General features: G+C 45.6%; 1 protein-coding gene across 15 annotated transcripts in view; it reads right to left on the minus strand.

The window, feature by feature from the left end:
• DAPK2 (death associated protein kinase 2) overlaps positions 1-19202 on the minus strand; it is a 138144-nt gene that overhangs the window by 52815 nt on the left and 66127 nt on the right. For all 15 annotated transcript variants that reach the window (XR_010151729.1, XR_010151728.1, XR_010151730.1 and 12 more), the window contains exon 4: positions 10344-10482. Coding sequence is in view for 11 of the 15 variants with exons in the window: in XM_001157721.6 (XP_001157721.2) it covers positions 10344-10482 (139 nt within the window). In the remaining 4 variants the exon portion in view is untranslated. The remainder of the gene's footprint in view (positions 1-10343; positions 10483-19202) is intronic.

The raw sequence follows: 19202 nt of genomic DNA on the forward strand, positions 1-19202 counted from the left end.
CCCTTTACCATTATGTAATGGCCTTCTTTGTCTCTTTTGATCTTTGTTGGTTTAAAGTTATTTTATCAGAGACTAGGATTGCAACCCTTGCTTTTTTCTGTTTTCCATTTGCTTGGTAGATCTTCCTCCATCCCTTTGTTTTGAACCTGTGTGTCTCTGTACGTGAGATGGATCTCCTGAATACAGCACACTGATGGGTCTTGACTCTATCCAATTTGCCAGTCTGTGTCTTTTAATTGGAGCATTTAGTCCATTTACATTTAAGGTTAATATTGTTATGTGTGAATTTGATCCTGTCATTATGATGTTAGCTGGCTATTTTGCTCGTTAGTTGATGCAGTTTCTTCCTAGCACCGATGGTCTTTACAATTTGGCATGTTTTTGCAGTGGCTGGTACCAGTTGTTCCTTTCCATATTTAGTGCTTCCTTCAGGAGCTCTTGTAAGGCAGGCCTGGTGGTGACAACATCTCTCAGCATTTGTTTGTCTGCAAAGGATTTTATTTCTCCTTCACTTATGAAGCTTAGTTTGCTAGATGTGAGATTCTGGGTTGAAAATTCTTTTCTTTAAGAATGTTGAATATTGGCCCCCACTCTCTTCTGGCTTGTAGAGTTTCTGCCGAGAGATCTGCTGTTAGTCTGATGGGCTTCCCTTTGTGGGTAACCCGACCTTTCTCTCTGGCTGCCATTAACATTTTTTTCCTTTATTTCAGCTTTGGTGAATCTGAAAATTATGTGTCTTGGATTTGCTCTTCTTGAGGAGTATCTTTGTGGCCTTCTCTGTATTTCCTGAATTTGAATGTTGGCCTGTCTCACTAGGTTGGGGAAGTTCTACTGGATAATATCCTGAAGAGTGTTTTCCAACCTGGTTCCACTCTCCCCATCACTTTCAGGTACACTAATCAAACGTAGATTTGGTCTTTTCACATAGTCTATATTTCTTGGAGGCTTTTTTTGTTTCTTTTTACTCTTTTTCCTCTAAACTTCTCTTCTCACTTCATTTCATTCATTTGATCTTCAATCACTGATACCCTTTCTTCCACTTGATCAAATCAGCTACTGAAGCTTGTGTATGCATCACATAGTTCTCGTGCCAGGGTTTTCAGCTCCATCAGGTCATTTAAGGACTTCTCTACACTGTTTATTCTAGTCAGCCATTCGTCTAATCTTTTTTCAAGGTTTTTAGCTTATTTGCGATGGGTTCGAACATCCTCCTTTAGCTCAGAGAAGTTTGTTATTACCGATCGTCTGAAGCCTTCTTCTCTCAACTTGTCAAAGTCATTCTCCGTCCAGCTTTGTTCCATTGCTGGCGAGCAGCTGCGTTCCTTTGGAGGAGAAGAGGCCCTCTGATTTCTAGAATTTTCAGCTTTTCTGCTCTGATTTCTCCCCATCTTTGTGGTTTTATGTACCTTTGGTCTTTGATGATGGTGACGTACAAATGGGGTTTTGGTGTGGATGTTCTTTCTGTTTGTTAGTTTTCCTTCTAACAATCAGGACCTTCAGCTGCAAGTCTGTTGGAGTTTGCTGGAGGTCCACTCCAGACCCTGTTTTACTGGGTATCACCAGTGGAGGCTGCAGAACAGCAAATATTGCAGAACGGTAGATGTTGCTGCCTGATCCCTCTTCTGGAAGCTTTGTCTCAGAGGGGCACCTGGCTGTATGAGGTGTCAGTCAGCCCCTACTGGGAGGTGTCTCCCAGTTAGGCTACTCGGGGGTCAGGGACCCACTTGAGGAGGCAGTCTGTCCGTTCTCAGATCTCAAACTCCATGCTGGGAGAACCACTACTCTCTTTAAAGCTGTCAGACAAGGACGTTTAAGTCTGCAGAAGTTTCTGCTGCCTTTTGTTCAGCTATGCTGTGCCCCCAGAGGTGGAGTCTACAGAGGCAGGCAGGCCTCCTTGAGCTGCAGTGGGCTGCACCCACTTTGAACTTCCCGGCCACTTTGTTTACCTACTCAAGCCTCAGCAATGGCAGATGCCCCTCCCCCAGCCTCGCTCCCACCTTGCAATTCAAACTCAGACTGCTGTGCTAGCAGTGAGCAAGGCTCTGTGGGCATGGGACCCTCTGAGCCAGGCACGGGATATAATCTCCTGGTGTGCCGTTTGCTAAGGCCATTGGAAAAGCGCCGTATTAGGGTGGGAGTGTCCCGATTTTCCAGGTACCATCTGTCACGGCTTCCCTTTGCTAGGAAAGGGAATTCTCCGACCCCTTGTGCTTCCCGAGTGAGGCGATGCCCCACCCTGCTCCATGGGCTGCACCCACTTTCTGACAAGCCCCAGTGAGAGGAACCCGGTACCTCAGTTGGAAATGCAGAAATCACCCATCTTCTGCGTCACTCACGCTGGGAGCTACAGACTGGAGCTGTTCCTATTCGGCCATCTTGGAACCTCTTAACTGTTTTTTGTTTTTTGATCCATTCAGCCAATCTATGTCTTTTGATTGGAGAATTTAGTCCATTTACATTCAATGTTATTACTGATAAGTAAGGACTTACTCCTGCCACTTTGCTTTTTTATTTCTGGTTGTTTTGTGGTCTTCCTTTTAGTGAAGGTAATTTTCTCTGGTGGTAAGTTTTAATTTCTTGCTTTTTATTTCTTTATATCTCTGCTGTAGGTTTTTTGATTTGAGGTTACCATGAGGCTTGCAAACACTGTCATATAATTCATTATTTTAAACTAATGACAACAATGCTGATTGCATGAACAAGCTAACAAGCAAAGAGAAAACTAATAAAAACTCTACACTTTAACTTTCTCCCCTCACTTTTTAACTTTTTGTTTCTATTTATATCTTATTATACTGTCTGTCTTGAAACATTGTAGTTATTTTTTATCAGTTCATCATTTAGTCTTTCTACTCAAGATACAAGTAGTTTACACACAATTACAGTGTTATGATATTCTGTGTTTTTCTGTGTACTTAATATTACCAGTAAGTTCTACACCTTCAGATGGTTTCTTATTGCTCATTAATGTCCTTTTCCTTTAGATTGAAGAATTCCCTTTAGCATTTCTTCTAGGACAGGTCTGGTATTGATGACATCCTCAGATTTTCTTTGTCTGGGAAAGTCTTTATTTCTCCTTTATGTTTGAAGGATATTTTTGCTGGATATACTATTCTAGAATAAAGGTTTTTCCTCAGCACTTTAAATATGTCATGCCACCCTCTCCTGGCCTATAAGGTTTCCACTACAAAGTCTGCTGCCAGACATATTGGAGTTTCATCGTATGTTGTTTCTTTTCTCTTGCTTTTAGGATCCTTTCTTTACTCTTGACTTTTGAGAGTTTGATTATTAAATGTCTTTAATTTTGGGGATTTTGATTATTATTTGGGTTTAACCTGCTTTGTGTTCTATAACCTTCCTGTACTTGAATATTGATACCTTTCTCTAGCTTTGGGAAGTTCTGTTATTATCCCTTTGAATAAACTTTCTACCTCTATCTCTCTACCTCCTCATTGGGGCCAATAACTCTTAAATTTGCCTTTTTGAGGCTATTTTCTAGATCTTATAGGAATGCTTCGTTCTTTTTTTTTTCTTTTGTCTCCTCTGTGTATTTTCAAATAGTCTGTCTTCAAGCTCACTAATTCTTTCTTCTGCTTGATCAATTCTGCTGCTAACAGACTCTGACACATTCTTCAGTACATCAATTGCATTTTTCACTTCCAGAATTTGTTTGATTCTTTTTAATTATTTCAATCTCTTTGTTAAATTTATCTGATATAATTCTGAATTCCTTCTCTGTGTTATCTTGATTTTCACTGAGTTTCCTCAAAACAGCTATTCTGAATTCTCTGTCTGAAAGGTCACATGTCTCTGTCTCTCCAGGATTGGTCCCTGGTGCCTTATTTAGTTCATTTGGTGAAGTCATGATTTCCTGGATGGTTTTGATGCTTGTGGACATTTATTGATGTCTGGCCATTGAAGAGTTAGGTATTTATTCTAGTCTTCAGTCTTAGTTTGTTTGTACCCATCTATTTGGGAAGGCTTTCCAGATATTTGAAAGGACTTGAGTGTTGTAATCTAAGTTTTTGGTCACTCCAGCCAAATCTGTATTAGAGGACACCCCAAGCCCAGTAATGCTGTGGTTCTTGCAGACTTGTAAAGGTACTGCCTTGGTAGTTTTGGATAAGATCCAGAAAAATTATCTGGTTTAGGAGGATAAGATCCAGAAAAATTATCTGGTTTAGGAGGCAGAGACTCTTGTTCTCTTCCCTTACTTTCTTCCAAATAAATGAAGTCTCTCTCTGTACTGACCTGCCTGGGGCTAGGGGAGGGGTAACACAAGCACTCCTGTGGCCATCACCACTGGGATTGTGCTGGGTCAGACCTGAAGCCAGCATGGCCCTGGGTCTTGCCCAAGGCTTATAACAGCTGCCTGGCTACTGGCTATGTTTGCTCAAGGCCCTAGGGCTCTACGATAGGCAGGTGGCAAAGCCAGCCAGGCTTGTGTCCTTCCCTCAGGGTGGTGAGCTTCCCCCTCTTGGGTGGTCCAGAGATGCCATCTGGGAGCCAGGGCCTGGAGTTGGAAACCTTGGGAATCTACCTGGTGCTCTATTCTAATGTGGCCCAGCTGGTATCTAAGCCAGAAGACAAAGTCCTTCCCACTCTTCCCTCCCCTTTCCACAAGCGGAGGCATCTCCCCTCATGGCCCCCACTGCCCCAGGCCTATGGCAAGTACTCCCTGACTACTGCCAGTGCACATTCAAGGCCCCAAGACTCTTCAGTCAGCTTGTGGTGAATGCTGCCAGGCCTGGGACTCTCCCTTCAGGGCAGTGGGCTCCCCTTTGGCCCAGGGTAGGTCCAGAAATGCTGTCCAAGAGCCAAGGCCTGAAATTGGAAACCCGAAGAGCCCACTTGGTTCTCTACCCCACTGTGGTCAAGCTAGTACCTATGTTGCAGGACAAAGTCCCCTTTATCATTCCCTTTCCTCTTTCCATAGCCACCACAGCTGGGAATGTGCTGGGTCACACCTGAAGCCAGCATGTCTCTGAGTGCATGTCTCTGAGTGATACACTGGATGTCTCTGCTGACTATTCAGGGCCCAGGGCCTCTGTAGTCAGCAGGTGATGAATCCTGCCAGGACTGGGTCCTTCCCTTCAAGGCAGTGGATTCCTTTCTGGCCCAGAGAGTGTCTAGAAATGTTGTCTGAGATCTAGGGTCTGGAATGGGGGCCTCAAGACTGTGCCTTGTGCCCTATCTTACTGTGGCTGAGCTGGTATCCAAATTGCAAGATGAAGTCCTCTTCACTCTTCCCTCTTTTCTCCTCAAGTGGAGGGAAGGATTCTCTCCTGGAGTTGCAAGCTGTGCTGCCAGGGGCTGAGGGAGGTTTGGTACAAGCACTTCCTTGGCCATCCCAACTGATGTCTCACTAGGTGTACCCTCCAAGTCCTCTGGCTCCAAGCACAGCACAGGACCAGGACTTGTCCAGGAATTGCAGTCCTTGTGGCCTAGACTTCCTTTCAAGTTTACTTAGAAACCCAGAGCACTTTAGTCTGCAGTGGTGAGGCTTGCTGGGACTCAGGTTCTGACCACTAGGATGAGCAATTCTCCTCTGTCTAGGGCTAGTCTAAATGCTCCTTCCATGGGTTCCAGCGGGGTTCTGCCTGGTATTGCTTTCTGCTGTGACAGGGCAGCACTGAGTTTCAATGCAAAGTCCCACAATTGCTGCACTCTCCCTCCCCCAAGTGCACAGGTTCTTTCTCCATGCAACATGGCTGCTGCCAGAAGATGGGGAAGGGGTGGTATAGGTGATTCAAGACTGTCTTTCCTACCCTCTTCAGTGCCTTTTTCTGTGATATGAAATTAAAACCAGGTACTGTGGGCCGGGCGCAGTGGCTCACACCTGTAATCCCAGCACTTTGGGAGGCCGAGGTGGGCGGATCACGAGTCAGGAGATAGAGACCATCCTGGCTAACATGGCGAAACCCCGTCTCTACTAAAAATACAAAAAAATTAGCCGGGCATAGTGGTGGGTGCCTGTAGTCCCAGCTACTCAGGAGGCTGAGGCAGGAGAATGGTGTGAACCTGGTAGGTGGAGTTTGCAGTGAGCTGAGATTGCACCACTGCACTCCAGCCTGGGCAACAGTGCAAGATTCAGTCTCAAAAAGATAAATAAATAAAATAAAATAAAACAATAAATAAAACCAGGTTCTGTGACCTCTCACCTGGTTTTTGGTTCTTACAAAGGTGCTTTTTTTGTGTATGGATAGTTGTTCAATTTGGTGTTCTTGCAGGGAGGGTGATCAGTGAAGGCTTCTATTCGGTCATCTTGCTCTGTCTCCTGTTTTTACCAATACTGCTTATCTCATATTAATTTGTCCATTTGGACTGGGTATGGTGGCTCATGCCTATGATCCCAGCACTTTGGGAGACCAAGGTGGGTGGTGGGGATCACCTGAGGTCAGCAGTTCAAGACCAGCCTGGCCAACATGGGGAAACCCTGTCTCTACTAAAAATACAAAAATTAGCTGGGCGTGGTGGCAAGCGCTTGTAATCCCAGCTACTAAGGAGGCTGAGGCAGGAGAATCACTTGAACCCAGGAGGCAGAGGCTGCAGGGAGCCGAGATTGTGCTACTGCACTCCAACCTGGGCAACAGAGCGAGACTCTGTCTCAAAAAGAAAAAAAAAATATCCATTTGTCTGCTCCCTGCAACCAGGCTAGGAGCATGTGGTGAGCAGGGACAGAGCCTGACTGTCCATTGCACAATGGCTGAACATAGGAGAAGCTGATTAAATACCAGCCTGAAGAGAGGTTGTTCACATTCCAAAGGTAGGCAAGAGAGTGAACCCTCTTCTATTACCTGCCCCTTCAAGCTGGAAGGTGTGCATAGAGAACAGGTTATGGGTAAGGGTGTGGAGACAACATGCTGGCTGTGTTCCTGGGGCAGTAAGGACCCTGAGTTTGGGAAGGAGTTAACAGAATATAAGCAGGAGAGGAAAGTGAAAATCCATCATGGAGAATGAAAATCAGGAAGAAAAATGTGGATTTTATATGGTGGGAAACAACACAGAACCAAGAAGCCTCCTCTAAGCTACCAGCTGGATCTTAATTGCATGATCCCCTCCAGGAGACAGAATGTTCCAGCCAGGAGGCATGCATATCCACATTCTGGCTTCAGGAAACATGTACCCAATCATGAGGTAATCCTTCTGAGTTCCAGCTACTCATCACTTCCTGAAGTTGCCCAGGTGGGCCTAGGCCAAGGGACCCACGGGTGGAAGAATCAGAAAGCTCAGGTCCTCACAACTCTAAGGATACCTGGCCATGGTGGGGACTGGCAGCATCCTCACCTCACATGCATCCAGAGAAAACCCAGACTGTTTCCAGGTAATGGAAAATGTCCAGGTTAGCCCCGGAGCCTCACCAGCCCTTGCCAGCAGTTCTACCTAGCAACCAACTCAGCTCTCTGCTGGACAATTTATTAACAGAACTGTACTCACAGGGTTTGTTTTCCTAGTCTATGGGGCCCACAACACTGTAACAAAAGTTCTATTTCCTTTTCCTCTATTCTGAGAAGGGGAATAACAATAACAGCTACTATTACCGAGCACCTATTCCATATTTGGCACTTAATGCTTCTCTCTAACCCGTACAGCTCTGCCAGGTAGGTATTATTTGCATTGAAGCTGAAAAGCTGAGGTTCAGGTGTATCATGGTACATGGTAACCCAGCCTGGCTAACTCCAAGCCAGTGCTCTCCCCACCACAGCGAGCTGCCATAAAGGCAAGCCAAACATCACGAACCTGCTGCAGTCATTGGTGCCTGTTGGGCTCCAGCCACTCCTCCTACCAGACCCATTCAAGAAAAGACAAAGGAGCCCATTTTGAAGCAGCTCTCCTGGAGCCAGCAAAGACACAATAAAACAACAAGTTAATTGTCCATAGCAGTACCAGGAAGTCACACAGGTGCAATCAAGGCAGACCATTTCCTGCTGTTACTACCTTGAGGTCCAAAGGCCTGCCCAGGCCTCACCATCCTTGGTGGCCCCCACTTTTACCCTGTGACGCCTCAGTAAAGCTCTGGAAGACTTCTGTTGGAAGTATTAAAAAATACCGTGACAGCCAGGAGCAGTGGCTCATGCCTGTAGTCCCAACACTTTGGGAGGCTGAAGTGGGCAGATTGCTTGAGCCTAGGAGTTGCAGACCAGCCTGGGCAAAATGGCGAAAATCCATTTACACAAAAAAATACAAAAATTAGCTGGCCATGGTGGCATGTTTCTGTAGTCCCAGCTACTTGGGAGGCTGAGGTGGGAGGATCACCTGAGCCTGAGAGGTCAAGTCTGCAGTGAGCTGAGATCACGCCACTGCACTCCAGCCTGGGTGACAGAGTGAGACCCTGTCCCCCGCAAAAAGAAACACCAAAAACAAACTGTGACAATCATGGCCAGATGCAGTGGCTCATGCCTGTAATCCCAACACTTTTGAGAGGCTGAGGCGGGTGGACCACTTGAGCCCAGGAGCTCAAGACCAGCCTGGGCAAACATGGCAAGACCCCGCCTCTACAAAAAATACAAAAATTAGCCAGGTATGGTGGCACATGCCTTTAGTCCCAGCTATTCAGGAGGCTAAGGCAAGTGGATAGATTGAGCCCAGGAAGTCGAGGCTGCAGTGAGCTGTGATCACACCACTGTGCTCCAGTTGGGTGACAGAGCGAGACTATCTCTATTAAAAAAAAAAAAAAATGTGACAGTGAGCATAAGGAAGGGGGACCATGCTAAGGGGACTCATAGAAGGTCACCCTATCAGGCAGAGTAGAGTAAGAGCTGGGGTAGGGACTCATATGGGAACTGAGCCACTGGCATAGCCACTGTGAGATAATGGACATGCCAGACCCTCTCTGGGCCAGGGGCACAAGCCAGAACTTGGGTGTCATCCAGAACCCTGTCCCCTCCTTCATCTCTATCTCTAATTAGGCACCTAATCAATCCTCAGATTGACCTCTGCAAAAGATCTTGACTCTGTCCTCTCCTCACATCTTACCTAGATTATCGCTTTAGCCTCCTAGCTGAGCCCCAGCCTCTAGGCTGTCTCCAGCCTATCCATCCTCCCAGCCAGAGGGATCACTCTGAAACAAGTACGTGCTCACCTCACTTCTCTGCTCAGCTGAACCCTTATGTCTCAGGGTAAAGTGCAAGCTCCTTGGCTTAGCTCCCAGACCCTTGTGTCTGCTTCCTGCACTGTTCCTGGCTTCTTCCCCAGCCACTCAGCACACACTTCCCATGCCTGTACTTCCCTGAATGCATTGTGCTGTTTTGTGACCATGTATTCTGCTGGCCTTTCTTCCTTATAAGGCCCTTCCCTTCTTCTATTTCCTACCAGTCCTTCAGAACTCAACTAAATAGCACTTCTTCCAGGGAGCCCTCTCTGATACCCCGGTTGGACTTAGATGTCCCCTCCTTTAGCCTCCCCACCCACCCTGGGCTTCCTTCTAGCATAGTACTTAGAGTTCCTGGTTTTTCTATCTCCTACACTAAGGTTCCTGGAAAAGATGAAGTAATCTCAGACAGGGCCTCAGTGAATTTTGTATCTGCAGCAATACCCAAGCACCCAGCACCATGCTTGAAAGACCACAGGGATTTCTGGATAGAAAAATGAAGGGGTCTCCCCAGCAAACAGGTCATAGAATTGATCAAAGTTAGAGGACCTTTACACATTAAGTATCTGTATAGGCTCATCAGTCTATGCAACTGAGCTCAGTTACTAAGGGAACTGATCCTTCTACTTTGACCACATTCTTGCTTTATGAAGTCCTATGTAGTCACAGTGAACTCTCTCAGTCGTGAATACCAGTCACCATAAATGATCAGTGGCCCCTACAAGCAGTTTTATGGCCACAGTTTGGAGCACAGTAGGGGTTGTGAGTGGGGGAGGGCAGCCAGTGGTCCCTGGGCTCCAGGATTTACAAGCTCTGGTCAAGGGATGATGGATGCTGCACTATGAATGGGTCTGGCAAGCCAGCCAACTTCAGCAATCCTCCAGACATTTCTAGTTTTTTGTTACTGAAAAGTTCAGTCTTGTGAAAGGTGTTTGGTTTCAAGTTTCCTGTCACTGGTCTACTTATTTAGAAAGTGTTCCCTCCTGCTCCCTGAAATAAATAAGGTGCCTGAAGTCTGATTTAAGCAGCTTCTTGCAGTCAGCTCCAGTGTGCAGAAAACCTGTTATGAAAAATGAAACTGAGAAGGTGGACATTTCCGTGGCATCATCTCTTTCCCATGAGCTCAGGGTTTTTCACTGTAAGATGAGAAAGAAGGGCTGGTAGGCACTGGGCCCATCCTGGGAAAGACACCAGGAGGGACTAAGCCTCTTCTTCCTAAACTTGATTCTTTTCCCTTTCTCCCCTTACTGACCTTGAGATCAAAGTGAGCAATTTTCTTTGTGTGAAGGTAGTTCACCCCATCCAGGATCTGCTTAATGAAGCTGGTGGCCTCCTCCTCACTCAGTGACTCCTTCTGGGCCAGGAAATCGAAGAGCTCTCCTCCAGACACTCTGTAAAACACCAGCAGGGGGAGGGGAGGCCCAGGCCCAGTCAGCTCTGCATGTCATGAGGCTGGGCTGATGGGTGCAAGCCCTCATTCTGACCCCCCAGGGACCTTGTATGGCAGAATCCCCCTTGCTTATTTCTGGGGCTTTGTCTGTCCAGTGCCAGGGACTGACTTTGCTCCTATTTGCTTTGTTCTTTCTTTTGGATCACAAGGGCAGGAATCACCCTGGAGGTGTTGTCAGAAGAGCCTCTGCTCCCACTCTAGGCCCTGGTCCCAGTCACCTTGGAGGTTGCCCTCTCCCCTCCATATGCCTGAGATGGCAGGGGACAAAAACAAGCAGATTATTTAGCCTGAATGTTTGCGTTCCTCCAAGTTCATATGTTGAAATTCTAACCCCCAAGGTGATGGTATTAGGAGATAGGGCCTTTAGGAAGTAATTAAGTCATGAAGTTAGAGCCCTCATAAATGAGATTAGTGCCCTTATAAAAGAGACCCCAGAGGGCTCACTTTCCCCTTGCACTATGTGAAGTTACAGTCAAAAGACAGCCATCTATGAGGAAGTGAACCTTCATCTTGATCTTAGACTTCCCAGACTCCAGGACTGTGAGAAATAAATTTATGTTGTTTGTCAGTCACCCAGTTTATGCTTATTTTGTTATATAGCAGCCTGAATGAACTGAGAGAGGAAATTGGTACCAAGTGTGGAGTGCTACTGTAACAGATACCTAAAAATGTGGAAGCTGCTTTGGAATCAGCTAACAAGTAGAGGCTGGAAGAGGTTTGGGGTGCCAACTAGAAAAAGCCTACATTGCCATGAATGAATGGACTATAAGGGTGGTTCTGGTGAGGGATCACAAAGAGAGGAGATTCTCAATCTTCTTAGAGAATACCTAAGTGGCCATCAACAAAATATTTGTAGAAATACAGATGGAAAGGCCATTCTGATAATGTCTCAGATGGATATGAGGAACATGTTACTGGTCTGGTCAATGGAGGAAAGGGCATCCTTGTTATAAAGTAGCAGAGAACGTAGCTGAATTGTGTGGGTGCCCTAGTGTTTTATAGGAGGCAGAACTTGTAAGCAATAAAAATGGAATATTTGGCTGAGGAGATTTCTAAGCAAAGTGTTGGAAGAGTGTCCTGGTTCCTCTTGACTACTTAAAGTAAAATATGAAAAGAAATGGTTTAAAGACAAAATTGTTACTCAAAGGGAAGAAAGCTTAAAAGTATGCAAAATTCTCAGCCTCCTCCTACTGGAAAACATAAGAAAACCTGTTTGGGAAAGAACAAAGGTATGACCAAGCAACCATTTGATAAAAAGATTAATATGGCTCTTCAGGGAAGCCAGGTGCTATTCATCAAGACAATAAGGGGATTAGTCAGCCATCTAAACAGAAGCCAGGACCTATTGTCCAAGACAATGGAAGAATAACCTTGAAGTCATTTCAGAGATCGCGGGGGTGAAAAGAGGGGTGTCCCTCCCATCACAGATTCATAGTGCCATAGCTTAGAGGGCAGAATGATATCAAAGGAGGGGCCTCCACTGCCCAGTACTGCCTCACATTGTGGGCTTTGCTCTCCAAACTCTGTTGCCATACTCCTCAGACATACCAGGTGTGGCTCCTGGAGGGCAACAGTGTGGCAAGCTCTGTGCCAAGCAAAGCTGGTGGGTGTGTGGCTGCCTTCACCTGGATTTCACAAGATGCCTTAGAGAGCTGGTGGGCCCCTGGGCAGAGAACTGCCTTTGGTGTGGGGGCCAATGTTTGGAGAGCAAAGCCTTATGGGCAGGGTTGCTCAAAGCTGCAGGGGCAAGACCTCCATTCCACCCCCATGGGCCTGGAGGGCAGAGCAATGAGCCAAAGATTATTCTCAATGTTTTGTACTGGCTCAGAACCTGTCACTCCTTTATTCTTTCCCATTCTTCCTTTTAGAATGGGAATGTGTATCCTCTGCCTGTCCCACCATCATATTTTGTAACACGACATGTTTGATGTCATTGGTTCACAGCTGGAGAGCAACTTGCCTCAGAATGAATCATACCTTGAGTCTCACCCACATCTGATATAGATATTTAGATGAGACTTTGGACTTTAAACTTTGGAGTTGACGCTGGAATTAATTAAGAGTTTTGGAACTATTGGAATGGAAGGAATGTATTTTACATTTGAGAAGGACATTAATTGGGGTGGGAGGCAGAGACAGAATGCCAGAGTCTGAATGGACTAAGACAGATGACAAAGAGGAACAAATGCTGTGCCAGAAACTAAAGACCTAGGTTCCATTCCAGCCTTGCCACTGACCTTGGACAACTCATTTCCCTTCTCCAGGCAGGCCCTGGTTTCATTACCTACAAAAGAAGCAGATTGAGCAAGACAGCCCCAAAGCCCCCTTTCTTCAATTTTATAAAAGATGTCCCCTTTATGGGGCTCAAGAGAATCTAAGTATGGCCCCTAACTTAAGCATAAGACCCCATTAATTATATTCATTTTTAAAGACTCTAGAATACTGTTTTTGATGTTTGATACTACTTTTTCACACTCTACATTCTTGCTTCCTATAGTTGATGTGACAGAGCAAAAAAAATCTCCCCTGAGATTTAGAATTGCCAGATAAAATACGTTTTTACTTGCTAAATCTGGCAACCCTACTTGGGCTTATTTATCCTGTCAACAAAAAGAGTCAAACTCTGTAAAATATTTAAAGATGTTTATTCTGAGCCAAATATGAGTGCTCAAGACCCATGACACAGTCCCAGAAGGTCCTCAGAACATGTGCCCAAGGTAGTTGGGTAACAGCTTGATTTTATACATTTTAGGGGGACAGAAGTTACAGGCAGAATCAATAAATGTAAGGTGTACATTGGTTCCATCTGGAAAAGTGGAACAACTTGAAGGTGAGGATAGGGGGTTGGGAGGGCTTCTAGGTCACAGGTGGATTTTCTGATTGGCAATTGGTTATTATTGAAAGACCTGGAATCAATAGAAAAGAGTGTCTGAGTTAAGACAAGGGTAATGGAGACCAAGGTTTTTATTATGTAGATGAAGTCTCACAGGTGGCTGCCCTTGGAGGCAATAGATGGCAAATGTTTACTATTCACATTCTTAAAAGGTGCTAGACTCTCAGCTAATCTCTTCAGGATCAGAAAAAGACATGGAAAGGAACAGAGATTCTCCACAGAATATAGATTTTTCCCACAAGAGTCAGCTTTGCAGGGCCATTTCAAAATATGTCAAAAGATTTATTAGGGTAAAATACTTCTATTTCTTTCAGGGCCTGCTATTTGTCGTGTGATGTTATAGTAGAGTCAGGTTGGAATTTATTATCTTATTGCTGCAAAGAGTCTGTTTTGTTAGGCTTAAGTTCACTGTTTTCATATTAATGCTGGTCACTTGTGCCTGAATTTAAATGGGCAGAGAGTATAATGAGGCATGTCCAACCCCTCTTCCCACCATGGCCTGAAAGTTTTTCAGGTTTACTTTGGAATCTCCTTGGCTGAGAGAGGGGTCTATTCAGTTGGTTGGGGGGGCTTAGAATTTAATTTTTGGTTTACAATCCTCTGACAGAAGCTGGGGTATCCAGCCAGCATGTGCTCCACTGGGGCTGAAATAAAGCCATGGGCCCAAAGGGAAAGATCTCAGGAAGGGTTCTAGGCCAAGGGATCCAGGACCTTGGGATCACTTGGAGAACTTGTTTTAAAATGCAGATTTCCAGATCCCACCATAGACTTTAACAAATTAGATTCTCCAGCAGTGAGGCCTTAAAACCTGTATTTTTACTATAACAACATAATAATAGTAATTAATATTCTTTGAACACATACTCTATGTTACATGCCTTATGCACATTATCTCATTTAATCATCACAATATCCTATGATCTAAGGACTAACATTTTTCTATTTCACACTTAAAGAAACAAAGGCTCAGAGAGGTTAAGCAACTTGCCCACAGTCCCATAGCTAGTAAATAGAGTCAGGATTCAAACCCAAGCAGAACAGCTCTCAACCACTACAGCATACTGAGTATTGCAGATGATTCTTTTCTTTTCTTTTTTTTTTTTTTTTGAGACAGAGTCTCATTCTGTTGCCCAGGCTGGAGTGCAGTGATGCGATCTCAGCTCACTGCAACCTCCGCCTCCCAGGTTCAACTGATTCTCATGCCTCAGCCTCCTGAGTAGCTGAGGTTACAGGCACATGCCGCTACGCCCAGCTAATTTTTGTATTTTTAGTAGAAATGGGGTTTCACCATATTGGCCAAGCTGGGACTCCTGACCTCAAGCAATCCGTCCACCTCAGCCTCCCAAAGTGTTGGGATTACAGGTGTGAGCCATTGCGCTCGGCTCCAGATGATTCTTATATGGCTAAAATGGCTCCGACCCAACTTTGGGGATCATTCCCTGTCCCCTAGTCCATCCTAAATAAAGAACATCAAAATCTTCTTTTCTCCTTTCTTTAAACATTTCCAGAAGCACACCTGGACCCACTCAATAATCTTAGCATCATGAAAAGTAGAACAACCGGACATAAAATAGTGACATAGAAAGTACACAGCAACACCTATGATATGCTGTGACTTACAAAATGGAACCTAAATCCGCTTAAGCCTCTTGTTCAGCACTACCAACAGAACTTTCTGCAATGATGAAAATGTTCTAGATATGTGCTGTCCAATAGAGTAGCCACTAGTCACATGTGGTTACTGAGCACTTGCAATGTGGCTAGTGTAATAGAGGAATTGAATTTTAACTTTTATTTAAATTTAATTAATTCTAATTTAAAAACTGAAGTGGTATAAAATATTTTCCATTAAATACAACTTTATTGTTTCAGTAGAATTGCATTTCACTTTAACCGTTGCATTGCTTTGCGTAAGAATTGAAATGTGGGCTGGGCACAGTGGCTCACACCTGTAATCTCAGCACTTTGGGAGGCTGAGGCAGGCAGATCACTTGAGCCCAGAAGTTCAAGACCAGCCTGGGCAACATAGTGAGACACTGTCTCTACAAAAAATACAAAACTTAGCTGGGCATGGTGATGTGCACCTGTAGTTCCAGCTACTTAGGAGGTTGAGAGGATCACCTGAGGTCGAGGCTGTAGTGAGCCGTGATTGTGCCATTGCACCCTGGGCAACAGAGTGAGATCCGGTCTCAAAAACAAACAAACAAACAAAAAAACAGGTTGAGATGTGCTGTAAGTATAAAATTCACACTGGATTTTGAAGACTTAGTTTGAAAAATAGAATGTAAAATATCTCATTAATAATTTTAAATAAAAATATTATTAAAATCAATTCACCTATTTCTTTTTGTTTAGTCAGTGTGGCAACTAGGAAATTTAAAATTATGTATGTGGTTCACATTACATTTCTATTGGACAGCGCCAATAGGCAGGGTATCTCCTCTAGATCTAACTACTAGTTACAGGAAATACAGGGAACAGAGGAATGAGTTAAAGAACACCATGAGGAAGGAACAAGTCTAATCCAGACTGTGAAACAGGACAAGTGGCCTAGTTTTCCAACATATCAATGGCATCAAAAAAGAGGCAAAAAAAGAGAAGGGGGAAGGGGGAAGGTGAAAGGGTGAAGAGAGACTGAGATAAGATGGCACATTTGAGCATATGTACCATCTGCCATAGCTGCAGCGCCCCTCTGCTCAGGGTTGAGTAGGGTGTAGCCTAAGGTGGCTGCCTTGGTGTTGGGGACCAGGCTGGTGCACTATTTTGTCAGTGTCTCATGGGTGAGGCCGTCCTTTGCCCCACTCTGACCCTTGCCCCCACCTTGGGCAGGTGCTGGAAGCTGGAGCACCCTCCCAGCTGCTGGAGTAACCCTGGGTCTGCTCTGCAGGCTGGGGTCAAAGGGCCAAGATGATAGCTCCAATCCTTCAGCAGCAAAGATACAACCTTCACCTTGGGGTGGGACATGTGAGAGTTCTAGGGCTCAACTTTTCTTCTTGTGAAACAGAAGTGAAAAAAATAATGCTTTCATTACCAGCTTTGGATATGAGGGTGGGAGTGAGAGGAATCTCTATGAGATTCTTGATAAAGTCCTTGACATAAACACCGTACATGGTGTCATCATCAGGGGTGGCAGTGGTGGAAGGGGGCTTGATTTAGAGTTTATTTGAAGTTTGCCACCGGTGCAATGTGCTTTCCCAAACATTTCCTCACTTGAGCTTGATATCCACCCGGAGGGCATCCTCATTCTCAGATGAGAAAACTGAGGTCTCAGGAGAGCAAGTGACTTGCCCAAGATCACACAGCTAGTAAGTGGCAGGACCAGGATTTAGACCCAGATTTTCTCAGCCCCAGTTCACCATGTGTCCCTCTCACCACAACCCTTCCACATTACAAAGCCTGAGGTGCTGATGCAAAATGGAAAGGCTCAAAGCAGCCCCAGGCACTGGGCAGTCCTCTGATATCCCTACTCTGCTGCATCCACACTCTCCTCACAGTGGGCTTCACTATCTATCTTTCTCTCTCCCCAGCTAGATTATTTTTGCTTCCACAGCACCTAGCGCAAGAAAGACATTCAATCAGAAGTTTGGTGAATAAAAGAAGAAAGAAAGAAATAAAACATTAAAAATAACAACATGATGTAGAATATTCTGTATCATATAGACAGTGAAGCCTTGGTATTTGTGAAAGATCTGTCCAGAGCTCTCTGCAAATTTTCACATCTGCAGTGCCCCCTCTGAAACACACAGAACCCAGCTCCACCCTTAGTCTGCCAGCCCCTGCCAGGTTGTGTGGGCCTGTGACCTCGGGCAAATATCTAAATAAATAATAACCCTGCAATTCCTACTTTAAATAAAATGCTGCATCAGTGTAAAAGCTTCTTAGCTTAGCATTCCCAAAAGCCACTGACACGAAGGCTCGGGTTGAGGGAGGACTTTGGGGTGCAGTAATCAGTCATCTGTTTGAAGGTGAGATCTGGGCAGGAGACCTGGTGAGACATGGTCTCCTTGGGATGAAGAAGGGAACAGCCACTGTGCCTCCTAGAATCTCCCCCAGAAACTCAGAAAGGTGGGAGGCTGATGACCTGCCACTGTCTAGGCCCTGGATACCCAGGCTGGGACACTCACATTAATGCTCAGTCACCTCTTTTCAAAGCCTAATCAAGGAGCCTGAGTGTCATTTCTTTACCCTCTAAGACCTCTGCCCTGGAGCCACCCCCCATCTCCTTCCAAGTTTCTTTCCTCTTACATCCCACATCTCTTTAGCTTTAAGATGAAAAACAAAGCCTAACGACCTGGCCTCATCTCTTCTCCTAGTGTTCCCAGGATCATCCCCTTCCTGCAAATCTGACCTTTGCCTCCTTCCTCCCTGCAGGGTGGCATGCCTGCTGGAAATGCTTTTCAGACTCTTCTGGAAATGAATACATGAATGACCTGCACAGGCAGCGATAGGGGAAAAATGCTGCCAGAGCTGCTGGGCCCAGGAAGCTGGGCTCAATTCAGGAACCTGGGAAGCATCACTGCCACCCTGGAGCACTCTGCCAGGCAGTTCTCTGGTATGCAACCACCACGGTATCGCTTTCCACAGGCTTGGAATCAAGGAGGCCCCAGAGCAGTCAGGGGCCTGTGATGGGAGGCCAGCCCAACCTTCACAGGGAGACTTACATTTTTCAGGGCTAGTTCCACATGTGACATGAGTTAAGCTGCTGAGATTTTGAATATATTCTATACCCCATACAGAAGTCAACTTATATGGACAATTAAATCCTTCCCAGTCCTGCCTTCAAGAGTCATGACCAGAGGCAGCTGCTTCTAGGGAGGTCACAGATGGGATAATAACAACTGAAAGGGATTTAGATCAGAGCCAGGCATGTCCTCCTAGTGCTGGCCACTTGAGCAGAAAGCAGGAGGAAGCCCTGCACCAGACAACAGTTGCTGAGAGGGGCAGTGGGATCAGGGTAGACTCATTCATAAAACCTGCAACTGGGCAGCTTTCAACTGAGTAGGTGGATACTAACACTTACTGGGCAAACCCACTAACCTATTAGGGCACAGTGAGGACCACGAGGCCAAGACTTCTGACCAGCCTAACAGGAGTCACTAAGTCTAAGCAACAAAAGCCCATGAGGCTGGGTGCGGTGGCTCATGCCTGTAATCCCAGCACTTTGGGAGGCCAAGGCGAGTGGATCACTGGAGGCCAGGAGTTCAAGACCAGTCTGGCCAACAGAGTGAAACCCCACCTCTACTAAAAATACAAAAAAAATTAGCCAGGCATGTGGGCACATACCGGTAGTCCCAGCTACACAGAAGGCTAAGGCACAGGATCACTGGAACCCGGGAGGTGGAGATTGCAGTGAGCCGAGATCACGCCACTGCACTCCAGCCTGGGTGACAGAGCAAGACTCCATCTCAAAAAACAAACAAACAAACAAAAACAAAAGCCCAGGAACTCCTCTCCAGGGAGGTCCTCCCTCTCAGAACCTGGCCATACATGGGTTAGGGACAGTCTTCGAACGCTTGGATCTTCTCCAATCTCATAAATTCTTAGCAGTCCATAGACAGGCACCCTGAGAACAATGAGACAGCTTGGAAGTGAAGGGGGAGACAGAAACGGGACAGAACTTAATAAGCACAGAGGCCCAAGCAAGTCATGGGAGCACCAGCGTGACAACTGATGTTACGGATGGTGCACCTGAGCTCACAAGAAGCTGGCACATAACTGGCTGACCATGAGCCCTGTTGGGAAAAACACAGACATCTCAAGAGCATTTA

This window comes from Pan troglodytes, chromosome 16, assembly GCF_028858775.2.
Source record: "Pan troglodytes isolate AG18354 chromosome 16, NHGRI_mPanTro3-v2.0_pri, whole genome shotgun sequence".
Taxonomy (NCBI): Eukaryota; Metazoa; Chordata; class Mammalia; order Primates; family Hominidae; genus Pan; species Pan troglodytes.